We start from the raw sequence: 21,011 nt of genomic DNA on the forward strand, positions 1-21,011 counted from the left end.
ACATCCAAGATGTAGGTGACTTTTTTCATTAGAATATTAAAAGTTTGTTCAGTAGAAGTCACTAATAAGGCATCTACGTATATATCTATGTCTACTATGCCAGACCACGTATACGCATCACGTACCGGATGTTGGACATTGCAGTGTATAAGAGGTAAAAAATTTATATAAATAGTTTAGTTTTTTGCACAAACTGATCGTTTTGTGTCTTTACACATCGCCACGAACCGCAGAGTTTAATTTGGTTTTGTTTGTGTATGTTTTTTTGATTCTCAAAGCCATGATTCCAATACACTTCCATTATATGAGTGACAGACAGCAAGGGTTTGAGTTAAAAATCTTCATTTGAGTTCTACTGAAGAAACAAAGTCACCTACATCTTGGATGCCCTGGGGGTAAACAGACAAACATAAACTTTTTCGGGTGAACCTTTTAACCGGCAGGAGATTTAACTAGAAATGAAACTGAATGGTTAGAAGGGAAACAGACTTAATATTGCTCTTTAATTGCTTAATTTATAATTGAAGTGCTTCATGTCATACATGTCTTGCCCTAATATTTTTATTTGAAGTCTGTAATTTGTGCTTTAATGTGGAAAATAGACAAGCATGTGCATTTGTGTGTAAGTATAGCTTCCTTCATCCTGACATTTACATAATTAATAATAGATTAGTGGTTCAGGTTTAAGTCTTTCACAGTTACTACTCTTACATCTGCTGTTTATTATCTCCTCCACATTAACACACTTCTCAGTCTCCGTTTTTGAGAGGGCTCTAATTTCAGTAGTTGTAGCAGCTAAGTTTTATTGGAAGGCAAGCCAGGCTATGTTGTGTTAATATACGCATGTATTTATTTGATGTAGGCATGAGAATGAGTTTGTTGGAATGTTCTTTGAAAGAGAGTTCAGTTTAAAATAGGGCTGTCGCGATAACCGCAATATTGTAATACCGCGCTATTGACAAGCAAACCGCAGAGGAAAGATAGCAACCGCAGCAACCGCAGTGTTCAGTTTTTTTTATTTTTTTTTATGAGGCTGTGGCATTCTTGTTTTTTCAATTTATCACTGTGAATTCAATGTTAAATAAATTAATGATACAATATGGTTACGACTGTAATTTTTTTTGCGAGCCGTGGTTGCTTTATGGTGCTTCGTTTGTTTTGAATAGGCCGGCTGAAACGATGGGAGGCGCTCGATCTCGTCCCAAAACCCAATGTCACGTCGCCAGTTTGGGAACATTTTGGCTTTCAACCCAATGAAAAGGGCTAGCTAAGCGAATATAGATGAGCCGATATGCAAAATTTGCTGCAAAAAGGTTCATGTGACGCAGCAATACATCTAATTTGAGGTCATCGGGACATTCTAAAACGCTTAACGTGAAAAACGCTTAACGTGGTTTAATGTACTAATACAGTGATATTAACAGACCAAACTCACTAAATAGGGCTGGGACAACGCGTCGAGGTCATCGATGACGTCGACGCAAAAAATATGTCGACGCAAAATATGCGCATCGATTCGTCGACCTGTTTTTATTTCTCTAAAAAACGTTTGCAAAACTTTTACCTTATGTGCGCTGAATATACGCGATGGCCGGATCAACATTCTGGCCAACGTTATATAACCAATCCAGGGGGTTTTCTGCATTGATCTTTTTTTTGGCGGCTGTTAAAGCCTTATTTGATCGGTGAGTGATTTAGAATAGAATGACTGTGCTGCGCCTGAAGGGCGCGTACGAGAGAGAGCCCCGCTGCGCGCGTGCACTCACAGTCTTCAAACAACACGAGCGCTTCTTGCTCTCTTTCTCCCTCGTGCATATTAATCAAAATCATTAAACACGATAGAAAAACTCCAACGTTTCACGCGCTCGCGCACTCACAGTCTTCAAACTACACGAGCGCTGTCTTGCTCTCTCTCTCTCTAAACTCCAAAGTTTCACGCGCTCGCACACTCACAGTCTTCAAACTACACGAGCGCTGTCTTGTACTCTCTCTCTCTCTCCCTCCCTTGTGCATATTAACCAAAATCATTAGACACGATAGAAAAAGGGCGGAACGCCAAAGTTTCAAGTGGAGCATTCGGAGATACAGGCTGCTGGCTCCCACTGTTAATTTTTTTTTTGGAAAAGCACTCTGTATTAGCTTAAAGCCCTCAAGTTTACATTGGTTACTGTATTCTTTCAATTGCTCTAAACAAGTATTTTTGGGTGACCTTTTTTATTGAATGCTAGACATCAAGTTGTTGTTATTTTCATCTGAAAGAACTTTTTTTCAGTAAGCTAGGCCCTATGTGTTCAGTAAGCTTGTTTCAGTAAGCTATGTGTTTTCAAGGCTTCAAGGTTTTATTTGAATGCTATCTCTATACAAGTGCAAAGTAATGCATTCTTAGTCAGTCTTTTATTTTGTAATTTTAAGAGCAATAAACATATATTGCAATGTTAAGGAATTCATGTTTTTTTTATTCAGATATGTAAATCAACATGTATAAATTGCTAGTAGTCAATTAATGGGGAGATAATCGAAATCGAATCAGTCTGAAAAAATTAATCGTTAGATTAATCGATGCATCGAAAAATAATCGCTAGATTAATTGTTTAAAAAATAATAGTTTATCCCAGCCCTATCACTAAACATCATATTAATAAAGTATACTATCTACAAAAAATCTGATGATCCCTGAATATACCGCGCTATTGACAAGCAAACTGCAGAGGAAAGATAGCACGTTAATAACACGTTAAGCCTTTTCCTCCCATAGAAAACCATCATAAGGCTTAACGTGTTATTAAATGACTTGCATTCATATTCAGGGATCATCTGTTTTTTTTTTTTGTACATTGGATACTTTATTAGTATAATGTTTAGTGAGTTTGGTTTTTAAAAATCACTGTCTTAGTACGTTAAGCCACATTAAGCGTTTTCTTATAACGGTTTTCTATGGGAGGAAAAGGGTTAACGTGTTATTAGAGTTGCATTCATATTCCGGGTTAATCTGATTTTTTTTTTATAGATAGTATACTTTATTAGTGTGATTTTTAGTGAGTTTGGTCTGTTAATATCAACAGTTATTAATGTCTTAGTACATTAAGCCATGTTAAGCGTTTTTCATGGTAAGCATTTTATAGTGTCCCCTCTCATCCAGCGCAGCTGACCCCTCAGGCATCAGGTCGCGGAGCAACATCAAAAAGAACAGCTGAGACCGGCCGACAGTTAGGAGTATCTGAAGCCTTTGCGAAATCTGTAAAATACAGCCGTGAAAGTAACAGGCATACCTGCTGAAGTCACGGACAACCTCCGCGTCAGTGCCCATACCCAAGAGAGCGTGAGCAGATAACGAGCTCACACGCTAACTCCAAAGCGAATCCACTGTCCTGGTGGGCCAGTGGTGACGCAATAATCAGTCTAGATTTCCGCTGCTGTGCAAAGTCGCGCGCAAATATGTGTAATACATGTTAGAACTCTTTGATCTCTTCAAAAAATTTTTTGGGGAAAACGCATGTTCTTGTTGCTGTTTGGCATTTAACAATTAACAAAAAATGTTTTAAAACGTGTCTCTCTGTCAGTTAAAAAAACAACAATATATGCTATGCTACATAACTCAACGATAGAGCTTTGTATGCAGCAAAATCAGGATAAATTAGGTATGTAAAAAAATCAAAAAAAAAAAAACTGCGGTAATACTGCATATCGCGCTATTGAGCCACCCATAATAACCGCGGGGAAATTTCATAACCGCGACAGCCCTAGTTTAAACGCTCTGGTGCATCTGGAACTCCCTTCTGCATTGCAAATCAGTCAGTATTATTCGAAACACTGCTCACAAACCTGAATTGAGACTGTAAACTATAGCTGTGCTGTTTAAGTGTGTGCTGCAGGGTCTATCGACCAGGACAATCATTATTTAACCGCTACGAATGCCGCAGATCACTAGCAATTACCCTGGAACTGCTTATCGCCATCAAAATCCAAGGTGTTGCTAACCAGCAGCAAGTTTCAGCATCAATTTTATTGATCAAGTGAGAAATCACTTTGGAGTAGTAGTTCACTGCCTATTTTAGTGAAGCTGTTGGCCCAGAAAAGATGGTAGTTGAGCTACTAGAAAGCCTCTCCATTTCACCTGGCTGTTAGAGCTCACTTTTAGCTGTCTGTCTGGGCTCTTTGAACCCCTGCTCTCTTTCTGGCAGGTCTGAGGTCTACTTGAAACAAGCAAGAAGACTTTAGTGGAAGAACGATTCTTTGGTTCTGAGCAGGACTGCCAATTTCTGCCTTTTGTTTCTATGTGCAGCACTATTTCAGCTAGGTCTCAGGCCGGAACATGGCTGGACTGGCCATTGGGCATACCGGGCATTTGCCCGGTGGGCCGACGTGCTTTTTGGGCCAATATATCTCATACTCATACTTTTTTTTTTTTTTTTTTAACGACCCATAAAATTTGTACATCGGCGGCCCATTCGTTTTGTTTTGTTTTGCTTAATTGGCGGCGCTGGGTTTGTGCCGGTGTAATGCATTGGTCAAAGTCAGTGTTAGTTTTTTTCTGACAGACCAGCCCATGAAACACGTAGATCAGCGGCCCATTGGCTCTTTTCTTGATTGACACTGAGCTGGCTCAATCACAACTTTAAACGAGTGAGCGAGTGGCAGCAGTGTCAGTGTGTATCTGTAAAAAAAGATGGAGAAGAAACGCAAGGAATGTGCAGATAAATAGCGTGAAAAAATAGAACCAGGCCCTTAAAGCAGACACTGTAAACTGTGTCAAAATATTGTATTGTCAAAATAATGTTTTCTGACCTTCATCAGCTCCTGTGGCAGATGATGATAGTGAGGACGGAGGATCAGGAGAGAGATGAGAAAGTGTAGAGCCTGCGGTAAGCATAACTACTTTCAAAACACTTAGGCCATGTCATGAGTGTAGATTATTTCCACATCTGCATAGTTGACGATTACCGCAATTCACTAGAAATTTAATAAGAGGCGTTTGTAAACCATGTTTTCCGCCAAAATAAAAGCTTGATGCAGTTTGCGTCAAAATAAAAGATCATGTGCTTATCTCTTTCAAGTATAGAAATTGGTACAAATAATTAAGAAAGTTTCCTTTATTTTTTGTGCATTTGTTTTACAAAATATGGCTATTACTGCCATTGGATTAATATTATAACTATTATTATGTATAGGTGTAATGTAAATAGACACTGTAACTAAAAGAGGTTTGAATTTTTCTTTGTTTAATTTGCACAATGAATATGGGTTGGAGCTTTTAATTTTGAACTCTCAAAGTGCATCAGATTAATGAATTTAACATTAAAATGCACAAAATTTTCTCACGGGGGGGGAATGCCCCCGTGACCCCCTTAGAGGGACCGAGGACACACCACCATAGTTTTAACAAAAATCCTGTAAGAAACACTGGTATTGCTATGCCAGAGCCGCTTATAGCTTGTTTTAGGATTCACCGCTGTGGAGTATAGTTCAACTGTATTAATAAATATACAATTTTGACTTATTTCATCTGTTAACTCTCACTCGTTCCTATACTCACTCATTACATGGCATTAGTGGTTTTAATGAATAGGAGTTGGTATGCATATAATTAAGGGCTTGCAAAGATGGGTGGTGTTTATGATCATATAGTGGGCCGGTCTGGGCAAAAATGCCCGGGCCGATTTTTTTGTCCCAGTCCAGCCCTGGGCCGGAATAAATGTGAATGTATACCCAGGTGTTCTTGTGCCAAATAAAAAAGACTTCTTTTTTTCTTCAGTTTGTAGGAAATAATTATATCAACTGTGTTTGGCCTCTCATACCATATTGCTGAATGGGAAAATATGTAATTGAAAATCTTTTGACAACTATGCTAGTTTTTTTTAGTCTTGCAAAATGAGACCATGTTTTGATTTGTCTTCAGGAGATTTAGTTTGGCTGCAAAAAGAAATTTACATTTGTGTGGGCTAGACAACTTTTTGGGTGAAAATGGATTCAAAATTTATAATTTAGCAGAAATAGTGGAATTTTAATCTCAAATAGGTCAAATCTGCAGAGGGTCCTCTTAAGAAGTGTTTTAGGAGTCAGGTTTTATCTCTGTTGAGCTTTACAGCACTCAGATTTCAGAACAGTGTGTTTACTCTGAGCTCGGTTTTGTTGTGATTAATTCAAAGATAATCTTATGAGATTAGAGAATCTGAAGTGCTTAGCCTGACTCATTTAAATGGCCTCTAGCACTGTGAAGTGACTCCTAACCACACACACTCCTGACAATCAACTTCCACATATCCATTTGTTTTCTCAGCACAGATTAAATTCCATGAGTTTAAAGGGATAGATCACTCATAAATGAAAATCGTCATCAGCTACTCATAGGGACTCTCATATTGACTGTTTAACCATTAAACGAAAGTAAGAATTTTGACCAATTAATACTTTCACTTAAATGCTTTAAAAGGTTTTTTTCCCTCATTTTTCTTTTATATATGCTGCATGGTAAAATAAAAAGAGCTATACTTATTGTTAACTCATGGGCACGTTCGACATACCTACAGATATGTTTCTGAGCAAAGCTCCTGCTTCGCCTTCACTTAGTTAACTGATGTAGTATACGCAACACAATGACAAGTGGCAATATTGGATAAATGGTTATCAGAGAGTGAATCAGAGAGTGAATCTGTGAGTGAATGTATTCAATTTCTGAATGGATTAGCCTTTATCCTAGAAAGTTAAAAAAAGAGCAAATCCCATTACAATCCCTGGAAAACTGGCACTCATTTTATCCTAATTGCAGTCTCACAAAGTTTATTTAGAGTAAGGTGGTAACTGTATGAGAAAATATTGTGGTTTCACGGGATATATTAAACAATAATTCTTATCAGTAACAATGACTCTTAAAAGAATAAGAACAAGTTATTTGAGTGAACAAATCCTTTATTACAACAAATTTGAAACCATTTCATTGAAAGTATTTATTATATTTTTATCATTCTTGTTGTTAAAACTTCTAAGTGTTGTCAATTATTATTATAATGTTATATAATAGTTAATGTTCGGATAATGAGCAGCGGTTGTTGGTCAGGAAAATTTACCGAAATTAGCATTCCTAGGTACTCGCTATTATGTCTTACAAACCCTTAATAATGCCATTCATCTTTGAAACAAAAATGCAAATATATTTAATGAAACTGAATTCTGTCCCTCCATTGAAGGCCCATTCCACTAAAATGTTGGTGCTTCAGAACATTAATAAAGGCATTGCAAATCTAATTTAAATGAATTGAGTGGTAATCCAAGATTTCTGAAGAGAGACAATAATTTTACGTTGAACATATTTTATTTAGGATTTTACTTCTAAGTAAATTCTTAACGGTTTGTAACAACAAGAGGGTGAGTAAATGATGAAAGAGCTATCTGTCAGAGTCATCTGCTGGTACGCCCAAGTGTGAGCACAGCTTGTCGTGTGTTTGTTGGTGCCATGTGCTCTCCTGTCTATTGTCTAACCCTGCTCATCTTGTTACCTGATTATTGTTTAGCTGCCTCACCTGCTTTTTCTTGTTACCTTCTTTGTTTACAAGTTCAAGTTAGTCAAGTTCATTGCTTCCCTGTTGTCGGTTAGTCAAGTCAAGTTAAATATTTCTGCTTATTTTATTATTTCAGTTCAGCTCAACTCAGCTTTGTTCTGTTTTGTTAGCCTTACCATGGGTTTTTTGTTTTCTAGCCATGTTGTCTGTTATCTGGGCTTTGTTTTAGTCCAGTTTTGTGTTGCTCTTTATTTTTGTTACTAAAGGTCTTAAATGAGCTCCCCTCGATGTTCTGTTTGCAAAATTTGACACTATCCCTTTCATTAATGGAACATTGAAGACTAGAAACCTTGGGGAAGCGTAAATGTCATCCATTCGAGACTGATGCAAATGTTAGGTTTAAACTAAGCCATAGGTGGCTGATGCAGCCTTGGTCATTTTGAGTTCTCATCCACAAATAATATTTGTATATAAATATGTTTGGCCTCTCATACCATATTGCTGAATGTGAAAATAATATGTAATTGAAAATCTTTTGACAACTATGCTAGTTTTTTTTTTTTTTTGTTAATGGAATGGGTAAGTGGAACCAGAATCATTCAAATTGCTTAAGGCTGGAATTCACTACATGAATGTTTAACTCTGAAATATATTTTAAAACACTAGTCAGGCTATGTGAATGGTTACAGAGAAATATTTGTACTATGGCTTCATACACTTAACAAAGAATCACACACTACCAGACTTTCAAGTTGTTCAGTACAAACCGTTGCAGATACATGCACCTCATTGCTAGGAGACACATGGCAAATAACAACAATATGTGTTATAAAATATCATGTTTTAAACTTGTTTGATATCCTCTGACTGGATAGATTAATAATATGAAGCTAAAAATCAACCCTGTGCCCATCTTACACTAGGACTACATCATTTCTGTGAAATCTTTCAACTCAGATTTTCAGGCTGGTCTTGATTTTTGGCATCTACTGTTGACTTGTATTCCAGCCTTCATGGTTTTACTCTTGACCTTGCTTCAGCTTTCACGCAGGAGTAACGGGTCCATTATTCTGAAGCCTGAACAGTCCGCTGTTCATCCGGCACCAAGGACAAGACCCCTAGGCCTCTCTCTCTCTCTATTTATTTCTATCTCTGTCTGTCACATAGCTCACTTCATGGACATTTTTCTCATGGTTGGGGCCCCTGCTGTTGGCTCTTACAGTCCGATGAATCCAGCACCTCCTGACCCTACAGACACATTAAAGGAATGTGTGGATGAGGGTCAGAGTAGAGGATAGAGGCACGGCGAGATTGTGGGAGGTGGATGCCATTCAAATAGGTCAGATCCTCTCACAATAAAGCCTGACCATGAGGAAGAGGGGTAGAAATGGGGGCATGAACTAAATATTGCCCCTCTGCCGATTAGGACCATGAATGAGATGCTTGCTAAGCAGCGTGGTAAACAGGTCAGAGGGTTAAACAGTGTTTTCAGTGCAGATATGCTGCACACAAGGGGTGGGTGATATAGGGAATATTCATTGTGTTTTGTGTCATGAATTTGCTGGTGTTGTAGAATTAAGCATATTTAATGAATAGGCCTATTTGTTTAATGTTTTCTCATTAAAACGTTTTAACGTAGTCTTATATTGACTTATAGAAATATTTTTCCTTTAGTTACATAAAAAAAAAAAAAAAGTAATTAGACATACACAGTTTGTGTACCATTAGTGCTTGATTCTGTTTTGAAGCTCTCAGACCTACTGTAATAATTTATCCAGTCTGGCATCTACAGTACAGGGGTGAAGGAGCAGAAGAACAAACCATTCACCTCAGCTCAGGGTTAGAGCTGTAAATATCCTCTGCTCTTTCTCTCCTTGTCTTTATCATTCCCTCTCTCTTTCTCTGTATCTTTCCCTTTTGACTTGTACCAGCGCAGCTTGTTCATGTTGTAGCAGTTTGTTTATATGGTGTGTGCATTGAAGGCAGAGACATGTTCAAATGTTCAAGCATGAGTGGGAGAGCTGTTATCTGATTGGTCAGACAAGAGAAGTTGAATGTTTAAGAAGCCCGGGGAATTTCGGGCAGGTGTTCTTTATAGTAATCACATCACTCTGTTCTATCTGATGGGGATTTTTTGTTATCCATCTTATTCTTCAATGCGGAAGTAAACCTATGGGCGAGACTAGCAGTTCATTAACTGCTGTAGGAAAATAACGAGAAGAATATCTTCATGCAGCAAACGGTAAAACAGTTTGCACTACAAACCAGCGTGTTCATAATTATGGTATTACATTAAAATAATTTGGTAAGACACAGTATCAAGTAGCAAAACAAGATGTAAGGTGGAAAAATAAGGTGGATAACCCAGCCATATATAGCGAAAGTCACATGAAATGATAATTCACCCTATGTATTTTTTTTTTACTCTGTTAGACTACGGAAGAAAAGATCTGTCTCTGCTAATAGTGTCAGTAGGCTTTATTAATCACATGCTTTTATAAGCCACTTCAGTGATGAAAGAAAAACTGTAACTGGGTTACACTGGGTTTTTACAGACTTGCTGCTGTGCTAAAATGAGGATGGCAGCTCCTGATAATAGCTGTCCAGTCTTTGTAGTGTTATTGTTTCAGTTGTGTGTATGTTTGTGTTTGGCGTTCATGGTCAGAGTCAGCATTTCAGCACTGTTTAGCCCTCGCTCAGACCAACACACACACACACACACATATAGATTTACTTCACGCGTAGAGAGCTGGTCTGGTAAATATGCTTAAGTCTTGCAGCTCATAGAGGTCAGAGTTAAATCACCTCCTGACAAAGAGGAGAAATACCTGCTGATACAAACTCATTGTCTGTGCTTAGACTTTGTCCTAACTGACCGCTTTCTCTCTGTTTCTATCTCAGAGTACAACAATGGAGGAAACTGTAATATGGGAACAGCACACGGTGACTCTTCTCAGGGTGAGTGTTCAACATTGTCTCTTTCCTGTTCTCACTCAGTGCTGCAATGTTCCCGTCTACATTCTCTTACTTCACCATTTCACATCTAATGGGACTAGTTTTAAATGTAACATTAAATGTATTCTTCAGCAAACCTTAAAAATAAATATAACTTTGCCATTTATAATGTTCTGAAGCTTACGTTCACTAGGGATGGGTGTTTTCCGCAAATATCACATTCGAATATTTGAGCTCACAAAAAACGAATATTCGAATATTCGTTTATTTAAATTAAGTTTAATGAGACAGACGTTATTTTTCATCAACATTTATTGTTTCCGTCATTTTAAACAAGCTTACACACAATAAGCTTGAACATTACACATCGTGTTTTGTAGCTGAAAACCTTTAACAATGCGTGCAAACAAACAAAAGTACAGATTAAAAGCAAAAAAAAAGAAAAGAAAAGTGAACCAAGAAAAAACGTAAAGCAGCCTGCAGCAATTAGGCTATTGTAGAACGTAGCCTACACTTAACTTTGAAACTTTAAAACTGTCAGCAAATCGTTTTTGCTTTTTTTTTCTATTGTTTAACATGTTCTTGTTAAGAAATACTGGCATGTAAACATGATCGGGGGAAAGTCGGCTCTAGGGATATGCTGGTATCTAATTTTCCTGTTGCGGTTAATTGATAATGCTTTTATCACGGTATACTGTATTATCACAGTATTGAAATTTTGTTTTAAAAAAGTGGTCATAATACATTATAACAGGTTAACTTTTTTCTTATAACAAAAATAACTAAACATTTAAAACAAAGCAATACAGAAAAATATATAAAAGTTAAATGTTTTACACATTAAAGTGCAAAAGAACTATAAAAACCAATAGGTATCACTTTACAATAAGACCTCATTAGTTAACCTTAGTTAATGCATTAACATTCAAGGCAAGGTAAGGCAAATTTATTTATATAGCACATTTCGTACACAATGGTAATTCAAAAATAAAAATAATCACAAAAATAAAAAGCAATTTAAGAACTTGAAAATTAAATGATTTAAAAATTGACTTAAAATGAATTTAAGACAGAATTTAAAAATAGAAAATGATTTTACATAAAATACAGTGCAATACATAAAATATAGTGTAATCAGTTCAGACATCACATAGTGCTCTTTCAATAAATGCACAGCTAAACAATGAGCAATAGCTACATTTACTATAGATGTTATTAATCTTTGTTAAAAAATACAAGTCTTAGTTCATGTTAGCTCATTAAATAACACAGTTGCAACTTTCAATTTTAACAATGTGTTATTAAATATTGGAATACCTAAGATTAATGAATGTTCAGAATAATTTTTTCATTGGCAGTTTGTTAACTAATGAAGCCATAATGTAAAGTGTGAATGAACAATAAAAGATCAAAACCCTTTCAAACAATATCTAGGGCATTTGTAGTCCAGATAAAAAAAAAAAAAAGATTGTTTGAAGATAAATAGCCTATTAAGTCTAAATATTTCAGTAGTTGGCTCTGTAATAAACACCATAGGGTAAACACACATCTGAATGGTTATTTAAGATTCTTTTTGTTTACAGGGTAAGGGCTGCTTTTTTCGAGCTTCTGCTGTAAGAGAGTGAATGTGCTTTCATTCAGCGCGTCTCTCATGTGTTCCTCCATGTGCTTCCCATGCGCGCTTGTTCACATCAGAGCGCATGCGCTCTTTCAAGCAGCATACAGCAGTGTTGTGCATTTTAAGCAGCTGATGGGAATAATATTCTTAATGCATTCCAAATTCTAAATAATTTGTAATGTATATTTATTAACGGTATTTAGAAGTGCCCACGATAACAATATCGTGCATATTAATCACCGCAATATATCGCATTACCGAATACCGGCACAAGTCTAGTCGGCTCCTTAGTCTGTTAACAATAAGGCCGGCCGCGGAGAAAACACGCTCTGACGGCACCGACGTTGGCGGGACTCACAAATAACGGTGTGCTAAGCGAATAAGTTTTGTGAAGCGCTTCGTGTTTTTTCGTTTTCGTTTCACCACTGAATGGGATCCTCATCTGGTGGAATACATGGCTCCAGCAAGAACTGTTCCCACTCGTCTCGGCTGGACTCTCTGTAATCATCGCTGGAGAACTGGCTCAGCCTTTTCCGACGAGTGGGCATTGCATCCTCTTCATCGTTGGTGACTACGGCTGCATCCGCGCCACTCGCATCAAGGAAAATGTTCTGATAATGTTCAAAAAAATAATAATTTTCTTTCTTCTCTCATGTTTTCATCGAGAAACCTGAGATGTTTGTGCCGAGTGTTTAGGGCAGACGCGAGAAGAGGAGTTTTCACTGCATTCTCCAAGTTAGCGGTGTTTATTCTTTGCTTGAGAGACAATGTTCTTGAATTCGGTCACTATCTGTGATCCTCCACGGCATATTTGAAGTACTGTAGAAGACCGCAGTTCTTAGGGGCCGTTCACATATCGCGTCTTTTGCGCGCTCAAGTTCGTTATTCCCAATGTAGGCGCGCGGTATGCGCGCTCATAATGGAAGCGACACGGTCGTGATGCGCACGCGGTGCGACGCGCCCGTTTTTTCCAGGCGAGTCCACACTGCATCAAGTTAAAAACATCTCAACTTTTCAGAATGCCGCAAGCGCACAGCAGGTCATGTGACAAGAACTAAACATTCAGCTTCATCCTTTCCCGTAACAACGTTGAAAGCTCAGCTAAGATGAAGGAACAGCTGATCATAGCTGTATATGGATTGCAATTTTGAAATAAATTTAATAGCAGAGCTACTGAAAGCGATTTTTTGTGCTGCAAATCCATTTATCCTTTGCTGAAATTTCTGTGTCTTCATGGAGAGAGCGTGTCATTGGCAAACGCCTCAGGAGCGCTTCTGCCAGAGCGCTTTGGAAAGAAGGTGAAAGCGGCGCACCTAGCATTTTCCACTCGTTTTTAGGCGCAATATGTGGACGGCCCCTTATTCATTCATTAATTATTTTTTGCTTGCATATATCTTCAAATATGCCGTTTTGCGAAATTCGAATATAATTTTTATTTATCGAGTAATTAGAGCAGAACAAATATTCGCATGTTCGACTATCCGTGCACACCCCTAACGTTCACTTGTAGGATTTAAAATGATTTATTTTAAGTTTTGGTGTGTTATCTTTTTAATTTGTTTATTTAATAAATTTTTGCTTTTTTTATATAGTTTTTTTATAGTACAAAAATACAAAGTAGTATCTAATGTTAATTTTGGCCATTTATCAGTTATTAGACATAACACCCCTACTTTTTCTTTCCTCCCTCTTCTCCCTCTACTCTTTTGGGATGACTAGTTACAGGATGTGTGGTCATTGGGTACACAATAGCCAATGCCCCAGATGGCAGGAAGCGGTGTTTGAGAGGACAAAATACCTGCTCTGCTACACTTCCTGTTCCTTTTCCCCTTCCTGCATTTTTCTAGGCTCTAACCTATTTAAACCAGAATCTATGAAAGTGTGAGATGATATGCGACAGTGAGTTGGGCCCAGTATTCTTTAAGCACTTCCTTCTGTAAGAGTTGGAATACTGTGATTGGTTGTTGGACATATCAGTCAAATGGTCTCACTTAGCCAATAAAAGCCGTCATGGCTACATGAAACTAGTGTAACACTTCAGTTCAGTCACTTTTTTTGATGCACTGACAGCTGAGACACGAGATTATGGACTTTATTATTGGTGAAATCTCTTTAGCTGTGTTATTCGGCTGCTGGCTAACAGTATTGCATAGCTGCATCTGTTACTATCCACGAAAAATAAACAACGCTGTATTTTTCCCCCTGTGATTATTATATGCTTCTGACCTGCTCAGGCTCTTGATATGATTTATAGCTGTTTGTGTTTAGAGGAAGAGCTGGACACTCACAGTCCAGATGGTTTGGATGGCAAGAGAGAGTTAGAACAGACGAGTGCGTGTGTGAAGACGCCCAGTGACATCAGGAAAGGCTCTAAACTGAGCTTTGCCCTCTGGCCATCTGTCTGTAGTCTGTCTGTCAAACTCTACCTCTTGACTCTTATCTTTCTTTCTTTTTGATTGCTTGAGTGCAAAAGTGAGAGCTTAAAGCTCCAGACACCTGGGAGATTGAAAAGCTGCCAGACATAGACACGGAGTAACCTACATACTGGTCTTCCTCATTCTATCCAATGTAATAAAATGTGCTGTGATTAGGGCTGGGCAATATATCGAATATACTCGATATGTCGCGGCTTGTAGTGCGTGCGATGTAGAAAATTACTATATCGTGAAACTCGTGGACATTTTTTTTCCTGTTTTTTCCCCTCTTGTCCTGTCCAGCATCGAAGCGCAAGCATATTGATCACATTGATAACCTAAGTTAAGAAGCTTATTTTATTTTTGATGCTTGTTTGTAGATTAACTTTTACATACTCGCGGTCTTTCCCTCTCACAGAGAGACAAAACAAACGCATAGTTACAAACGTCAGTCTGTCGCGCATGCAACGTCATACGCCCTCGACCAGCAGAAAGATAGCGGCAGCAGGTGCTAACGGTTACACATGGAGGACGACGAATTAATAAAAAAAAGAAACCGCACAGGATCCATCGTCTGGCGGTGGTTTGGTTTCAAGAAGGAAGATGTTGAACAAACAACGGTGATATGCAAAATCTGTCGCAAAAGCATCGCTTCAAAATGTAGCAGTACATCAAATTTATATCCCCATTTGAAAACCCACCCGCTAGAAAATGAAGAGTGCTTGAAACTCCGCACGACAACATCTCAGAGCGGTGCAATATCAAAGAAAGTGCCTAAGCAACCAGCACTCACGCAACTGAGTCTGGCCTCTTCTATTTCCAGATCAACGCCGTACGACAAAAACAGTCAAAAACAGAAGGAGATAACGTGTGCAGTAACCCACCACATCGCGAAAGACATGGCCCCGGTTAATGTTGTTGAAAAGCCCGGGTTCAGAAAGCTCATCAACACACTTGACCCAAGATATAATCTGCCGGGTCGCAAATATTTTGCAGAGAAAGCGCTGCCTGAGTTGTATATTAAAGTGAGGAAAGAGCTGGCCAGTCAGCTTGTAAATGTGACCCACTTCTCAACAACTGCCGACATATGGAGCAGCCGAACATGTGAGCCATACCTCAGTTTGACGGTCCACTATATAGACAATTGGGAGTTGAAAAGCAAGTGCCTTCAGACGAGCTTTCTTCCTGAGGATCACACTGGCGGGATCATCGCACAAGGCCTGCAAGATGCTCTCATGTCATGGAATTTAAATGAAGCTCGTCAGGTGTGCATCACCACCGATAACGGCGCTAACATCGTCAAAGCTGTGAGCCTGAACCACTGGACACGTCTACAGTGTTTTGGCCATCGCCTGCATCTTGCAATTGGTGAGTGTTTTTTACCACTGTAATAAAATGGTAATTATTTTTATTGATATATGAGTCCGCGATAATTAATGCGATGGCTCAGCTTGTCATAACATATGTTTCCCATGCCAATAAAGCTGTATTGAATATTATTAGAGAGAGAGAGAGAGAGAATGAATGCGAGTGATTTTTCAAAAAAGTACATACTGTACTATACTAGCTTAGGCACCTTTATTGTGCATTTTTTTATATTTTGAAACTTATATTTTTTGATAGCAGCTTCACTTTTACACAGTACTATATAAATAAATAATTACCAAGAATTAGTTTAGTGTTAGGCTGAGTGGATTTCTTCACAATTACTATACCCTTTTAAATTATTATAAAATTTTAAATGTTTGTTTTCATTCTCAGAGAGAAGCATGAAGGACCCCCGTATTGACCGTGCTGTTGCTGTGTGCAAGAAGGTAGTGAGCAGCTTCTCTTTCAGTTGGAAGAGGAGAGACCTGGCCACAGCGCAGCAAGAGCTAAATCTCCCGGCACACCAGCTCATCAGTGAGTCTCCTACCAGGTGGGGATCCCAAGAGAAGATGATTGAGCGGGTACTGGAGCAGGAGCAAGCTATTTCTCAAGTCTTGGCTGCAGACAAGAAAACCTGGCATCTCGTTCTCACCTGGCAAGACCTGGAAGTTTTAGAGTCAGTGCACAAGGCTCTCAAACCTCTCCTGGAATTCACCGACGCTCTATCCGGTGAGAGCTATGTCACAGTGTCCTATGTCAAGCCTGTTCTCCATCTCTTCTAGTCCAGCCTCTTGGCACGTCAGGAGAATGACACCCCACTGACCCAGTCTATCAAAGCCTCCATCCTGGATTACCTGAGGGAGAAGTATTCTGATCCTTCCACTAACGACCTGCTGGACATGGCAGGCTTGGATCCCAGGTTCAAGATAACATACTGCACAGAAAAAAAGGTGGATGCCATCAAGAGCAGAGCCATAACAGAGATGGAGGCAATGCTCTATGAGACTGACCAGGGCACAGCTGAGTTGGCTGCTTCACTGCCTCAAGATGCAACAACGGTATCACAGCCAGAAGAGCCACTAAGGAAGAAATCCCTGGGCAGCTTCTTTAAAACTGCAGCAACATCTTCCGCCACACTGTCGCAGAGAGAGCTTATTGAAAAAGAGTTGTCTGCCTACTTGCAGTCTGTTAATGTTGACAGTGAAGCAAATCCATTGCAGTGGTGGAACGACCATGAGGAAATGTTCCCAAACCTGAAAAATGTGGCAAAAAAATATCTGTGTGTGCCCGCCACCAGTTCCCCATCGGAAAGGGTATTTAGTACCAGTGGTAATATAGTTACATGCCATCGAGCATCTCTCAAACCAGACGCCGTTGATAGGCTTGTGTTTTTGGCACAAAACCTCTAAACAACCTGGTATTCCCTGGTTGTTGTTACAAAGGGACAACATAGTATGCACGAAATACAACTACCTATTTTTTTACTATTTATTTGTGCCATATATTTCATGCAGAAGAAACCAAAACTAAAGCTGCAAACTTTTCCACAATGGAACAGATTCACCTTTTGTGAATTGTTTCATGTTTAGGTATTGTGTTTGAAACCATAGGATTGTTTATTAAAAAACTAAAAGGAGGGTCATTTTTATAAATACACTTTCTTTTCCAACATTTGATTTCCTATTATGCAGCTATTTTTTATTTTACTGATTTTGAAATTACATGTGACACCCTGCACAAAAGCGCATTATATTTGTTTTAAATATCCTAGTGGCATTATGCACAACAGGTGCACTTAAATTTAGTGTTGTTTTGAAATGTCATCTTAATGACAACATGCACAAAAGGGCACTTTTTTATTTGTTTTAAATTATTGTAGTGGCATTATGTACAAGAAGTGCACTTTAATTTTGTTTTTGGAAATGCCATGTGAGTTACAGCATGCACAAGCGTGCCCTAATGTCTTGTTTTGAAATGTTGTCTCTGACAATTTTGCACAAAACATGCACTTTCTGTTGACAATTTTATGTTTGCGCCACTCACTGTTTAATAAATACTATTGTTAACTTTGACTTAGTTGTGATATCCCCCTTTTTGCATGAAAGTTTAAAATTAGCATATATTAATGCAGTATGAACAAGAATGTTTTGATGTAGACATATAGAATCATCATACTGGTGTGCATCAAAGTTTTAATTCAAGGCTAAGGCAAAATATCGAGATATATATCGCATATCGTGACATGGCCTAAAAATATCGCGGTATTTATAAAAGGCCATATCGCCCAGCCCTAGCTGTGATTTCCAAGAACTCACTCAACACTGTGTACGTTCATGCCCATTGCAGGCACCAGGTTTCGGGTTTGGAATCGCCATCTCAGGGGGCCGTGACAACCCTCATTTCCAGAGCGGAGAGACCTCTATAGTGATCTCAGATGTGCTCAAAGGGGGACCAGCGGAGGGACTTTTACAGTAAGATATTTCATATTTAAGAAATTTTATATTTAACACAGATTTACTAACTAACTAGTTTTATAACTACCAGACAGTTGTGAAAAAACAAAACAAATCAACACATAAAAAAAAAATGAAATAAAACATAATTTATATTTAGATATATTTTTGGTTATATAAGTTATAAAAAAATTATGTACTATTTATTTATATATCTGTCTATAAAAAAATAAATAAACACTAGCTTTCTATTTTTTCTGTTTTATGTATATGTGTATATATATATATATATATATATATATATATAATATATATATATACCTTGCTACTTGTACTGCATTAGGCCAACCAAGACTTTTCATTTGCACTTATATTTTGCTGCTCTTTTGTTAGTTTGGACTGCTTTTATTGTTCTCATCTCTCTCTCTCTCTCTCTCTCTCTCTCTATATATATATATATATATATATATATATATATATATATATATGTATATGTATTTATGTATATTTATATTAAAATCTTGTTTATGTAAAAACATGAATTTCGATTTTTCTTTTCTTCACAAAAATATATTTTTTTGTCTGCAGAGAGAATGATAGAGTGGCAATGGTAAACGGTGTCTCCATGGACAATGTGGAGCATGCCTACGCTGTTCAGCAGCTGAGGAAAAGTGGAAAGAATGCCAAAATTGTGAGTTAATGTCACAGCATCTTCCCTCATACATTGCGTCAGTCCTGTGCAACCTTGAGTCTTAACTGGGCTACAGTGAGTAAGTGGGCTGTGATGGAGGTTGGAAGAACTTGAGGGAGGCAGGACATGCAGGTGATCAGTCATGACTGAGCTATACATTAAGCAGTGAGGAATGCTGGGAGTCAAGTCCAAGTACTGCAGAGTATTTGTCTTTGTGAGTGTAGAGGAGCTGCTAGTCAGTGTCTAGACATGTTCCAGTTTTTTTTTTGTCCTCCGTAAAGAGGCATGACCTTTAGAGCTAGATTTTTTAAGTACAGAGTTTGATTGGTACTAGGGATGGGACGATAACCGGTTTTATTGATAACCGTGATAAAATGTGCTGAAGGTTAGTAATATCGTTTAAAAATGAATTATCATTAAAACCGTGTTTGATTATCGCGGTTTTAATAACTCACTATTAAATCATGTGCAGCCAGCAACAGTCTGACGCAAGCGCAGCGCACAATGGTTTTTTTGTTTTTTTTCGAGAAGGAATGGCGAAAGTCAGTGACTTTTCTATGCTTTTCTATGCTTCTACACTTTTCATTGTAAGGAAGGAAATGCCACAGAATTTAATCTTTCTTTAAATTAAGTGCATAGAGTTGCTTGTTTTATTAGTTGTTTGTTGATTATTAAATATAAAACTTGCTGAAATGTTTTCAGTGTGAGCATCAACAATTTTTGAACACTTTCATCTCGTTTCAACAAAACCGTGATAATATTGATAATCGTGATAATTTTAGTCACTATAATCGTGATATTAAATTTTCATACCGTCCCATCCCTAATTGGTACTTTAGGGTTTCTTTGATACAAATGATATACATATTTCCAAAGCTGATATTGACATAACTGAAGAAACCACACTTCAGATGAAGATACATAGTAATGTCTTGTAAAGAAATATAATAAGAAAGAAAATAACATGTACATTCAAATAATATTTGAATATATATATAATTAATTAGGTTTTCATTTTGGACTCTGAGTGTGATTAATAACCACATTTGATCACAAAATGCATTGACTAATTAGAATAAAGTATTCCAGAGAGCTGTGTAATTATGGTATATTACTGATGACTGGCTATTGCCCTCACTAATGATAGTAATAAATATGTTCTATTTTTATATTTTAGCGTGTTAATCTTATTAAAATGTTAATATATTGCCTCTTCAGACTATCCGCAGGAAGAGGAAGGTGCAGATTCCTGTAAGTCGAGGGGGAGACAGAGAGACTATGTCAGAGCGAGAGGAAGAGGACGACACTGAGGAGGATGATTATGAGGGTCCCGCACGTGCAGGGGAAGCTAGTGGAAGCACGAGCAGAAGAAACGAGCGCAGCGGCAGCGCTGGAAGACGGGACCATAGTAATTCTCGTGAGAGGAGCATTTCCCCACGCTCAGACAGACGATCAGTTGCCTCCAGCGTCCCAGCACGGCCTTCCAAAGTCACACTCGTCAAGTCCCGCAAGAATGAAGGTGGGTGGAGCTGTTAAAAATTAGAGGACAAACCTCTTAATTACTATTGATGGCTTCACCAGAGGGCTTGGCAAACATATTAGAATGTGTTAAAAGGTGTAACGCAGGCTGTTGTACATTAGCTAATAGCTGTGATTAGTCTACTGGCATAAATAACCACGGGGTGCTTTCAACAAGAACAAAGCTGTAGCAAGTTACTCAGTAGATTTAGCAGTCACTCATTAATTCAAGTCGTTTTTTTCTGTTATTGCTCACTCTTGTGTGTATTTTCTGTTGTGTCCAGAATATGGCCTGCGTCTGGCCAGCCACATTTTTGTAAAGGACATTTCTTCCGAGAGCCTCGCAGCCCGTGACGGCAACATACAAGAGGGAGATGTCGTTCTGAAGGTATGAGAAGCAGTGTCTGGGATGAATCAGCGATGGTTCAGGAAATGAAGAGAACTACTGTAGATAGTCAATGGAGTGAAAGATACTGTAGAGCTTCACCAGTTGTTTGT

General features: G+C 38.2%; 1 protein-coding gene across 19 annotated transcripts in view; it reads left to right on the top strand.

Annotated features, from left to right (window-relative positions):
* The window catches only part of LOC132105458 (tight junction protein ZO-1-like), a 144,533-nt gene that overhangs the window by 95,716 nt on the left and 27,806 nt on the right, over positions 1-21,011 (top strand). For all 19 annotated transcript variants that reach the window (XM_059510683.1, XM_059510582.1, XM_059510625.1 and 16 more), the window contains 5 exons: positions 10,398-10,454; positions 18,198-18,322; positions 18,893-18,995; positions 20,214-20,514; positions 20,798-20,901. In XM_059510683.1, the coding sequence (XP_059366666.1) occupies positions 10,407-10,454; positions 18,198-18,322; positions 18,893-18,995; positions 20,214-20,514; positions 20,798-20,901 (681 nt within the window). In that variant the 5' untranslated portion in view covers positions 10,398-10,406. The remainder of the gene's footprint in view (positions 1-10,397; positions 10,455-18,197; positions 18,323-18,892; positions 18,996-20,213; positions 20,515-20,797; positions 20,902-21,011) is intronic.

Source organism: Carassius carassius, chromosome 2 (assembly GCF_963082965.1).
Source record: "Carassius carassius chromosome 2, fCarCar2.1, whole genome shotgun sequence".
Lineage (NCBI taxonomy): Eukaryota > Metazoa > Chordata > Actinopteri > Cypriniformes > Cyprinidae > Carassius > Carassius carassius.